At 34.8% G+C, this 12769-nt stretch overlaps 1 protein-coding gene across 1 annotated transcript in view; it reads right to left on the bottom strand.

The window, feature by feature from the left end:
• Positions 1 to 12769, bottom strand: part of LOC126949671 (multidrug resistance-associated protein 1-like) — a 92785-nt gene that overhangs the window by 47246 nt on the left and 32770 nt on the right. The window contains exons 8-13 of the mRNA XM_050782366.1: positions 11250 to 11387; positions 9874 to 10020; positions 7262 to 7346; positions 7099 to 7165; positions 6608 to 6734; positions 2649 to 2825 (exon numbers count right to left, since the gene is read on the bottom strand). Of these exons, the coding sequence (XP_050638323.1) occupies positions 2649 to 2825; positions 6608 to 6734; positions 7099 to 7165; positions 7262 to 7346; positions 9874 to 10020; positions 11250 to 11387 (741 nt within the window). The remainder of the gene's footprint in view (positions 1 to 2648; positions 2826 to 6607; positions 6735 to 7098; positions 7166 to 7261; positions 7347 to 9873; positions 10021 to 11249; positions 11388 to 12769) is intronic.

The raw sequence follows: 12769 nt of genomic DNA on the forward strand, positions 1-12769 counted from the left end.
ATTGAAAATAATAACTAAATTAGCAAAGAAGTAATCAACATGTCCTATTTTCTCCTGTAGAAAGATTAGCACAAGTCTTGTTGGCAAAAGTACAACTCCAAGAAGCAAGAATAGGGAATGTTCATCATGTCCATGTGAGAATTAAAGTTGACATGTACAACCATGTATGAAGAATTATGGAACCAGGCCCAATTTACTTTATTTATTTTATATTTAGGGTTTACAGATCTGGTTTAAAAGCTCTCAGTGCAGCACATAACTTAGCCAATGACCTGTAATTATAAAATGCCATTGCCTCTTTGCATTTTTCATCCTTCTCCTACTCAGCAAACATCTTCTGGGTATGACTATATTTTGAGTACTACGCTAGTGCTTGGGATTCAAAGATGAGTGAAACAGAGTCTCACGAGGAGGTCACATTTTAGCAAGGGGGATAGGCATTATACACCCTCCTCCCACACACTCATATACACGCACATAAAGGAATGTAATATGTGTGTGTTCCTATGCTTATAATAGCACCTAAGTTGTATGTTTGTTGGGAGCATTCAATAAGATTAGAGTAAAAATTTTAGGAAAAATTCAACACTGAGTATGGATACAATCAACATTAGCTATTATCACGCAGTTACTCTTCTTTCCAATTCACCCCTCTACCTTGTCATCACTTTTTCTGTAATTATGTCATCATCTTGCACAAAAACCTTGGATATCCACAGCTCCCTCTTTTCATCACTCATGAGCAACAGCAAAAACAACAAATTCTTTCGTATAGATCTAAGATGCTTGTATTCTGGCCTTCAAGTGACTGTGGTTTGCCAAGCAGACTAACCTGGTCTTTCCTACCGGGAAGAGGCTATTCACTCTGCTTGGGAGACCACATCCTTCTGTTTTAACTTAAGGGCTACTCACACTGAAATGTCCTCTGAAGGCAACTTCCATTAGGTGTCCCAAGTGCAGAGATTCATTCCCTCCCTTCCTGTCTTGCTGCACTTTGTGTATGCATCCCATTGCTAGAATTGGCAATATTTATCTCAGTCTCTCTCACTAGCCTATGAGCCCCTACCTAGTTAATCCTTGTGTTCTCGACACCCGGTGTCTAACACTAGGTGATTAATAAATATTGATAAAGACAATTGATGAATGTTATTGGCAGAGGTGCACCAGACTGCAAATCCCTGAAGGCAGAGTGGTAGATCTCTCACTCACCACTGTGTACCCCATAGCAGAATAAGGGCATATAAAAATTAATAAATGTGGTCAAATGAAGAATGCCAAAAGAAAAGATGAATACAAGTAGGCGAAAAGTCTACAGTCATTGTCTTTATTGTCTCTTAAGCACCTATAAACAGATTTCCTTTTGAAATATTCAGTTGCATGTGTAAAGTTCAAATGCAGATTGGGATAAATTTAATCATAAAAATAAGACATTATAAATGGCAATAGCATTTAATGCCTATATTAAGTCTATACTTGTTAGTTTGGATTTGTTTCCCTGTTTAAGATTTTTACAGTTACAAAATATCAGATATTTCATACTTTTAGAGATTGGGTTTATCAGCATCTTGTTCAACATATGTTAACAAGTTTGAAGAAGAATTCACATGTCTGCCTTTTAGCTATGGAATCATTTTGCTTAGAGATGGTGAAGATGCAAGAAGAAATCCAAGGGTTGGAAAAAATAAACCTATTTAAAACTATTGAGAAAATACATCTGTAAAGTTATAGATTATAAATGAAGTAATTCTAGTTACAAGGTAAATTCTGGCTCATCCTGGATTTTACATATTTCTACATTCTACAATTTTGTTATGTATTTCTTGTATTAATTTCTATAATGGACTTATTAGATAACATGAGGGCAGGTGTAAAAATGTCTAACAATGTTATGCTCACTCTTTTCAGAGATTCAAAGCACTCAGTAAGGATTATTTATTCATCTTTAGAGCACACATGAATTGCAGGCAGAGGCTACTTTTGCATTCATGTTTAATTAATGCAGATTTTAGTCAGGGGTTGGAGATAATCTCTCGGGGTTCATACTTTGGCTCATGATATATATATATATGTATTTTTAAATCCAAAACACTAAGCAGAGTAATGACTATTTACTAACACAATGAAAATGAAATAGAACAAAGAGAGATAGTTGGGGAACAAGTTCCACTTAAGCAGGAATAAGCAAACGTGGAGAAGGCACATTCATAACAGTGTTGTTTTCAGAGCTTCTTTAGAACCTAGACTCGGGTGCCACTGCTGGAGATTGGTGCTCTTTTGCTCCTGTTCTAGCCTTGACTTTGCACACCAGAGATACAGGTACAAACAAAACTATTAGTCACTCTTTAGAAAGTGAACTGCATTGTGCCAGCCATCAAAACAAAATTTTGATGGTCTAATGAATGGGCTTTTATTCCCCTAAGTGGATACTAACAACAGAATTTCCGACTGATTTTTAATCTTTTCCAAACAGTCAATTGTAAATAATTACTTGTCCTTAATATCGCCATCTCTTATATAGGAATTACATAATAATTTTTAAAAATTATAGTTGTATAGCTCTTCGAGACTTCAAGAAAAAGGCATAAACATTTTATTAGCAAGCTGAATGGGATTATATTTCTTTATGTGATAAATTACAGTTCCCTTACTCTTTCTCCAATCTCAGTTTGATCTCCCTTTGGCAACTGCTCCAAATCTGGAAGGAGAGCACAGGCTTCCAATACTTGCTCATAAAACTCTTTCTTCATGATGGAGCCAAAGAGAATGTTTTCTTGCAAAATGCAATTCTGAATCCAGGCCTGCTGAGAAACATAAGCCACAGAACCCTAAAAAAGAAAGAGGTTAAAAAAAATTCTTAACTAGAGAAAAGGAGAAGTTGCATGCATCACAGTAAAGGAACATATTTAGTCCATAGTTTTGCCTTCTTTAGTTTTAAAACAGAAGTAAAAAATTTAATATGGATACATATAATTACATAGATCATGGCACCATATTTTATATGTTTTACTGGAATTTCCTCCAAATGAGTTACTTTGTGCTTCTTATTTACTTTCACTGTAGCTTCTATCTCAATTATCTGTCTAAAGTGGTATTCTCTGGAAGCAGATGCTGAGTGTGTTAGTTTGCTAGAGTTGCAATAACAACATACCATGGACTGGGTGGCTTAAACAATGGAAATTTATTCTCACAATTCTGGAGGCTAGATGTTTGAAATCAGGTGTTAGCAAGGTTGATTTCTACTGAGGCCACTCTCTTCAGCTTGTTGATGATTGTAATTTTCTCGTGTTTCACATGGTCTCTCTCTCTCCGTGTGTGTGTGTGTGTGTGTGTGTGTGTGTGTGTGTGTGTCCTAATTCCTCTTATAAGGACACCAGTGATACTGAATTAGGACCCACCTTAATGAACTTGTTTTAACTTAACTAGCTCTTTAAAGACCCTGTGTCCAAATACAGTCACATTCTGAGGTACTGGGAATTAGAACTTCAACACATGAATTTTGGGGGAACACAATTCAGTCTGTAACACTGAATCAGATTTTGGGGTCCAAGTTGTTTGTTTGGGATCAACCCCTGTGGAAGGAAAGGAGGAGGGAAGATTAGGCAGAGGGAGAAGCCACAGATGCGGATGTGATGCAGAACCAAGAAAACTTTGGCCAATCCTCCGGAGAGCCATGGAAGAGAATTGGTCATCAGAGCTGTCCCAAGTCAGGCTGAGCAAAAGTGAGACCCTGGGACAGGCCACTATCTGAAGTCCAGGCCAACCTTGAAGGAGATGACTTCCTGTTCATACTCCCACAGCTGGGACTTGTAGAAGTCCTAACTAGTAGGAGGATCTGGGTGGCAAATCTCCGTGTATTATACATTAACCACTGCTCCCAAATTTATGTTTTATGATTTTATACCTTGAAATGATTTTTAAATATATGACAGTCTGCTGCATAAAATATCTTCTCAACTAACCCTTCTTTTCTAGAAAAAGAACCCACAGTATTTGCACTAGTGGCCTACCTTTCAATCTACCCTATGGACTCAATTCAAACACTGATTCAGTATTTTAAGTACTCCATACTCTATAACAATACCAGCCACTTAAAGTACTTTCTGATATACACACATGTGCAACCATTATTAGCCTTTTGATTTCTACCTGCTACTTTAAAGATCAAAGATTAACTTGTAATTCTTCTTTGTTGAGTATGTAAGACACAGAATGGCTTTTGATCAAAAACAAGATAGTTCTGATCTGACCTGATCTTGAACACAAAAGGAATTGTTCTCAAATTGCCTTGTGAAGTGAATAATCTAAACTTTGCTTTGAATTGCATATTAAATCAGCATGTGAGTGGTCGATATTTTGAATACTTGCTATGTATTAAACAAGTTGAGCAGTGCACAGGATGAAAAACAAAGAAGAGACTGAAGAACATGAGAAAACAGAAACTACAATTTTCATAGAGATGTAAATGTTCGCTTTTATTATTTCCTTTCACATACAAATGAAAACATTTTGTTTCATTCTTAATAATGAAACTATAATAGAAGTTTTGTGAATTCAAAAATGGTCTCCAAATCTCTGATGTTTCTGCCACAGAACACTGAACATTGAATCCTTTTCATGAACGGTGCCTGGTGTGAGCTTTTGATACTGAAAAGAGTAGGGAGTCTACAGAGAAAGTTTAGCGACAATAGGCAGTTTTAGACTTTGAATATTGTGGATTAAAATATGCCTCAAAAAAGTAATCATCTGAAAAACCGAAAAATAGAAAGTGCACACAAAAGCACTTTGAAAATGCCACTATAATGTTAATTTTACTTCAATAGAGATAATCAGGATGATATAAATTCTGAATAAAAAGTATTTGGGGAAATAATTCAGAATGTGATACTTCAAATCCTGCCATTGATCCAGGCCAAAAGCTTCCTGAAGGCCAATGACCAGTTATAAAAACAGATAATATACTTTTTCTTGGGCATCAGTAATTTAAAATAAACAAGGAATATCCTCTCTGTTTTACCACTAATAATGGCATTATTACAGTTTGTTTCATCGCTATGAACACCTTCTTAATTAAAAACATTCAAAGATATCAGAAATAATCCTTAAATCTTATTTTGAGAGGCTCAACAGTCGTAATAAAGATGATGATCATCCTACATATTCATAGAGAGGAGCTAGGCTAGGTCTGTGCACATTATCCTATGCAATTCTCACCCCAGCCTTTTCAGCTTATTACTATTATTAATGAATTAAGTGAAATCTAGAATCGACATTATTTTTATCTTTATCAATTTCTAATTATTTTTCAATATCAAATAAAGGGCGACCTCCTTTTGGATTCTTTTTCGAACTCTTTGAAGCAGAATTTGTTGTTTTTTATGCCTCAATTCATTTTTCATATCTGATTTAGACCTTTTTATCATTGATTATGGTATTTCCCTCACTACACTATGACCTTTGAAAGAAGAGGGGCATATCTTATTCACGTTTACTTCTCTGGCACATAGCATAGGCTCAGTAATTGCTTAGTGAAATAGCTGAAAAAAACTAAATAAAAATGAAATTAATATGACACTTATTATGTTTGTAATGTACACCCAAGTAAAAGGTACAGCTATCCTGAACTGCAGAGAAATGGCTAATTGCAATTGCTACAAACAGCATAGTGCTACAAAGATAGTATACTTAAGGTTTAAAAACAGTGGTGCTCATTAAGTGCAATCTTATCAGAAAAAGTCACAGGAATCATATTTGGCCCTAGACTAGGTAACAGTCATGCCGAGATAAAAAAGAATAACAAAAAATAGTCACCAAAGGACTGGAATCAGGAAAGATATAAAGGTAGAAAGAAAGATGTGAGGAAAAATAAAAGGAGTTAGAGTTGATTTTTCCCAGAGAGGAAAGAAAAAATAATACAGTGAAGAGATGCTGATCTCAGATACATAGAGCTTGTTCATCTTGTCACAGGTAAGAAGGAAAGATTGAGCTACTTAAGTGTTTTACCTAAGAGTTGATTACATCTAAGGAAAAGTTCATTGGGTAGTCTACTGTTTCAAAAAGAGAGAGCTGATTAAGAACTTGTTCAATTCTTATTCGTATTGACCTTTAAGAATAGAACAATTAGTCAAGAGTAGATCTCTTCATGGTCCTAATGCTGAATCTTAAATGTAAGTTATTAATAACTTTATTTTTCTGAAGTTTCTTTTTGGTCAAAGATCCTACCCGAGAGTGGCTACAAGACTTCTTAGAAATGAAATGGCTGTAATTACTTAGGGAACCTTGCTGAATAATAAATAGAAACCTAATCAAATTACAATATAAATCACATTCATTTCTCTATAATTGGTTGCAATTCAGTTAATATCATCAAACAATTACCATAAGCATTTACAAATGATTTGCTGAAGTATTTGGAGAACAGAATTCTGTTATTAATCCACCCATAGTTAATCAATTTCTATGGAAATTGAAATGTTTGTTATAAACTGGAAATGCCCATTAAAGGCTTGCATCTTCAATTCAGCTTGATAAATTCTTATTGACACTAATGACAAGTTGGCTATAGCTTGTTACATTAGAAGATGTTGAAAGAATGTATTTTTTATTTTACCTTTCTTTGGACTACTCCGGTAAGTTTCTCCATTTCCCCCAGAATGGCAGAAAGCATGGATGATTTTCCAGACCCAACTTGCCCTACAACAGCCACTAAAGCTCCTTCTGGGATCTTTATTTTCAAGCTGCATGAGAAGAAAGGGAGACAATATAGGAGATTCTTTTTACGGTTGTTTTAAAAATCTATTCCTAGATAAGTCACTGTGTGCAGCACTTAGCATCATCCCTGAAATCGTCGCTTTTCACCTTTTTCTACAAACACCTACCCTTCCAAAATGCAAACAAATGAACAATAAAATGCTGCAGGTAGAAGAAATAATAGAAAAAAGGACAGCAAGATCACCATGAAAATGAAAGGTGAAGTGAGAGGTTAAAAGTCTTATTAATTTCAGTATATTAATCTTATTAAAAACCTCTAAGAAATAAAAATACGGAGCATTTTAGAACCCAATATTAACATTTAAAAAAATTCTCCAAACCACGACTTACTCTTTTAGAACTGGCATTCCTGTTTTATTCCAGGAGAAAGAAGCATCTGTAAACTCAATAGCATGATCTAAGGAAGAAAAAAATATACAATGATGCATTTTAGAACCAATTACCTTCAACCCAGAAGTCAAGTAAGTAATGAATGCAAAGAGGAAGTGCTGACCTCCTATATAGTTTGTTTCAATATTTTGAGGAAGAAGCTCCTCAGTGTGGAGAAAGTCTTCCAAACGCCCCAGGGATATCTTTGTCTATCAAAATAAGCACAGATGGAATTTATCTGGGGTTCAAGTAGAACTTAAACTAAAAAATGTTTATTATGTTTTACAGCCTGAGTAGAATTTTTATGCAGATTAAAGATATTGAGATAAATATATCAAGCATAGTTTGAATTGATTTAATGCTATAAATACATTCATTCCTAAAGACAAAGGGCAGTTTCAAGAATCAAAGATCAAAACTAATGTCATCTAGGCTGAAAGGTATGAGAAAAAGAAATGAAAATCCTATATATTATTCTAGAAAAGCCGTAAAAACTCTTAATAATTACAGAAAGATTGATTTTTTCCCAACTTCTTTGAGGTATAATTGAGAAAAATTATACATATTTAAGGTATATGACATGATTTTTATACACGTGCACATTTTGAAATGATTACCACAATCCAGCTAATTAGATTATGTATCGCCTCCTGTAGACACCTTTATTTTCCTGTGTATATGAATACCTACCATCTACTCTCTTAGCAATTTTCAAGTATACAATACACTATCATTAACCATAGTTATCATGCTGTACATTAGGTCTCCAGAACATATTCATCTTATAACTGGAAGTTTGTAATCTTTGATTGACATCTCATTCACCCCACCCCACCCCAGTGTCACCCTTGAGCCCTAATAAGCACTTTTCTTCACTCTGCTTCCATAAGTTAGACTTTTTTAGATTTCACATATAAGTGAGATAATAGAGTATTTGTCTCTTTGTGCCTAGTTTATTTCACTTAGTATAATATTCTGCCATGTTGAATACTATTATATTGTTTGTATATTTTTTTAATCAATTTTTCTGCCAGTGGCCACTTAGGTTGTTTCTACATGTTGGCTCCTGATAATGCTGTAATGAACATGGTAGTGCATATATCTTTTCAACATAGTAATTTTATTTCCCTTGGATATTTTCCCATAAGTGGGATTTCCATCTCATATGGTAGTTCTATTTTGAAGTTTTTGAGGAACTTCTATACTGTTTTCCATAACGGATGTACCAATTTATGTTCCTACCAACAGTATACAAGGGTTCCCTTCTCTTGACATCCTTGCCAACACTTGTTATTCTTTGACTTTTTGATACTAGCCATCCTAACAGGTGTGAGGTAATATTTCCTTGTGATATAGAAAAATAAAGTTTTAAAAGCAACTTTAAGATTGGTGAGTGAATTCTGCTACTGATGATAAACAAAACTATAATGTTGACAATAATAATATTCAATTATAGTAACAGGAAATTGTAATGTAGTAAAATAGCTATAAAATGTTTAGCTACATTAGGAGAAATAAAATTACATTGTTTTCGGAAAACTGACTTACATAAAATTTCTAGTACATTTTTATTTACTTTGTGTTAGGGGACTTGTATCGTTAGCACATAAGATGTAATTGGGCTGTGGTTTTGTTAACCAAGTGTGGCAAATCAGAATATACAGCTAGCTTTTTCTGTTTTTCCATTTTGGAAAAATGTCTCCTTAAATGAAGGTAGCACAGTGCTGCTAGCAATTGGAAAAGGCTTTGATATCGGACCTTTAGCTAGATTCTAATTGCAAAACTAGAACAAAACTGTTACTCTAAGAACTGACATTTTCTTTATGAGAAGCGTGCTACGAAATCAAATGCTAAAAGGATCACATCAGCGGTTCTTCTACGCCCTCTGTTGGTTATTTTAAGAAAAATAACATGAAAAAAGATGTAACAAAAATGGCTTAATTGGTTTTTACTATTCAATTATGTTACTCCTTATTCAAGTAATATGTTTTAAAGAGTAAAGTTCTTAAATTAAAGGATGATTCCAATAAGCAAATATTCACTTTGTTTATGAATCCAGACTTGAGGAAAATAATTGAATGGAGGATGGCCAAACCTGATATCCAAAAAATGTAACCATAAATCTCAGGGCAAAAGGATCAAGGAACTTTTCTGGGTTTCCTGTGGCTTTAGCATCCATCTACTCATTGTATCTAGTATCTAAACAGCCTCCAGGAACTGGAGATTACAACTAAAAGCAGGCAGACCCAGACATCTCACACATGGCTTGTTGGCTGACTGATATTATCAATGTGCTTTTCTCCCTGCTTATTCATTCAGTATAGATGAAATGCTGCTGAACCCTGGAAAAACATTCTATCCAGTTTCATACAAAGCACCTAATTTTAACTTTTCCGTTGGAAACAGGAAATGAATCCTATGACGGCATAGTGGCTAACACCAGCTTTAAAAATGCTAAGTAGAGAACCTAACACTTAACAAGAAAACAAAATAACATATTGAAGTATTTAAAAGTCACTTTGATGGGAAAAAAGCACAAGCAAGCAAGACATGATTCATTTTTATTCTATAATGTTCTCTATTACTCATTAATTCAGGAAAACTAATTTTGAATGCAGTGTCAAACAACCACATAAAGTGAAATAAAATAAAATTAAAAAGATGAAGAAATAAAATGTCCCAAACCATAGATTCCTGTAAAGGAATAACTCCTAGTTTAAGGTATTCTGTATGTACCTGGACCACAGTTGAGATCACGGTTGGTAACTCAAACAGAGGAATCCTTAAAATATTAAACAAAGACATCGATGTGAACACTTTAGTGGCTGTTAAAATGTTTCCTTCATCCAGTAAGAAATAGACACACAAGGTTGCCAGGGACACCTAAAAAATAGAGATGTGTTGTGTTACTTTCTTCAAATTTCTACTGATAACATTATTAGTTACAGTCCCCAAAATTAGAAAATAAAATCTAAATAATTTTGTTTCCAGCGTTTTTCTTTTAAGATGTTATACCCTTACCACAGTTATTACCATTTATATTGTAAACCAGTTCATCTTTTCTTTAAAATTCAGAAGTTTTATGTAAACTTATTTTCCAGTTGCATACATTCTGACATATATATAATAATTATTCTTTCTTTGTGTCATAAGATTAACTGAGGAAGATATGAATAAATCATGTTTAAGATTTATATTTGTTCTTATAAGTTTCATTTAGAAAAGGCAGAAAAAAATCATTCATGCATGCGAATGGACTTAACTATCATATATATAGTCCTGGCTTAAGCAAATACATCTTGGATGGTTTTACCAAAGTATTCCAAATGTAAATATTGCATTTGCTTCCATAATACTCACTTTTGTTGAAATTTAAAAAAATTAATTATCTACATAGAGTGGCAACTTTGATTCAAATTGATGCTCCGGTTACCTGTGGCTTGCTTTTCCTTTGGCTTTTGCCCATGGCTTCATAGTTCAAGGCAATTTATACTCTAGTTAAAATAGCATGGGATTCCCAATGTTTACATGGTGTAATAGAAAGAAAATAATGTCACTTCATGTCAGTTCGCCTCTAAATACTAATTTTGTAACTTTGAGGATGTTTCCAACTACTCTGGACTTCCATTTTGTCTTGTGAAATGAGAAAAATAATGCCTTATTATTGCGAGATTGAAAAAAAGGCAATGTATGTAACTTTCCTGACATTCAGTAACAACTCAATAAATGTTGCTTCTCTTCTCACCTCCATATAATGTGCCCTTTGAGTCTGCTTAAAAGGAGTCGGTCATACATATCAAGCTCTAAAACTGGAATGAAATTCTGAAATGTAGATTGTGTTTTTAAGAGATATAGGCATATATGAAATCTCTGAGAAATTTACAGAGAAGTAATCTTATTATATCTAAAAAATACAGATCAATGAAAACACATACAGTATTTTCCCTTTCTTTGTAACTTTTGTTCTCTAATCCACATAAGTTAATGAATGTATTTTCTTTACAATTTTAATTCAGATTATACAACTTTATACATCTTAATTCCAAGTAATTTGGAGGTAAATCTGTAAATCAGATTTGAAAATAAAAACAGGAAATATGACATACACTTACCAAGAATGGAATGCAAGTTAATGTCAGCATGGAAAATACAGTAAGATACCTGGCTGATTTTTGAAATTCCAATTCCTGATCTCGAATTTTGATAATCTTATTTTTATAAGAGGGTTCCCATGCATAAAGTTTGAGGATCTGTAAATGAGTCACAGTAATTATCTGACAATCTATATCATAGAAGAAAAAAATGCACACATACAAACAAGTAACACACACACACACAAAATTGTGAGGATAAAAAATGATGGTACAACCATGAAGAAAATTGCATTGCTTTCACTTAGACTGAATCAGAATATTTTCTTAAATTGTGGTATTTTGGGGGTGGAGCAGAGCAGAAGGAGGGAATGACCACCCAGCCTTATGTCCCCACCACCCCCAGTAACTTATTTCTGAGCCAGACTCTGGCAACATCCCAGCTGTAAGGCACGAACTCCATAGAACTCCATAGACAGCTTCCGTCTAGCTCAGTTCTGTCACTCTTCCTGCTGATCCAACTCTCACTTCTGTCTATTACCTTTTTCTTTATAGCTAAACTCTTCTCCCTGCCATTCCAGTTTCTCCACGACAGATGTTTTGGGACTTCAAGCCATTCTCTGAAAGCTGATTAGCGTTTTGAGATTGTCAACTATTTTCTGAGACAGAAAATGTGGGGAAATAGGATCCTACACTGGCTTATTGCATTAAACTTTAGAGTGAATTGACTTACATTCAAATTCCAGCTCTATGCGATGCTTACTTTTTTTTTTCTTTTTTTTGAGATGGAGTTTTGCTCTTGTTGCCCAGGTTGGAGTGCAATGGCATGATCTTAGCTCACGGCAACCTCCACCTCCCCAGTTCAAGCGATTCTCCTGCCTCAGCCTCCCAAGTAGCTGGGATTACAGGCATGAGCCACCATGCCCAGCTATTTTCGTATTTTTAGTAGAGACGGGGTTTCTCCACGTTGGCCAGGCTGGTCTCGAATTCCTGACCTCAGGTGATCTGCACACCTTGGCCTCCCTAAGTGCTGGGATTATAAGCCACCGTGCCCAGCTGTCATGCTTAATTTTATGCGACTGCTTGACTGGCTATGGGGCCCAGTTGTTTGTTCAAACAGGAGTCTAGATATTTCTGTGAAGGTATTTCTTAGATGCTGTTAGCATTTCAATCAGTTAAACTCTGAGTTAGACAGATGACCCTCTGTTATATGAGTGGACCTTACCAAATCAGTCGAAAGCCTTAAGAGAAAACGCTGAGGTTCCTCAGTGGGGAAGGAATTCTGCCTCCAGAATGCCTTCAGATTCAAGATAGCAGCATCAACTTCTGCTAGAATTTTCGGTTTGCCCACCTGTTCTACAGATATTACACTTGCCTGCCCCTACAATCAGATGAGCCAGTTTCTTAAATCTCTCTTCATATTTCTGTATATCTGTATCTCTCTATATGAAATCTATTGATTCTGTTTCTGTGGAGAACTCTAATACACTCTCACTGGTTCTGTAAATTTAAACCTGACCCTTAACTGCTCAGTGTCTTGG

This window comes from Macaca thibetana, chromosome 3, assembly GCF_024542745.1.
Source record: "Macaca thibetana thibetana isolate TM-01 chromosome 3, ASM2454274v1, whole genome shotgun sequence".
Classification (NCBI taxonomy): domain Eukaryota; kingdom Metazoa; phylum Chordata; class Mammalia; order Primates; family Cercopithecidae; genus Macaca; species Macaca thibetana.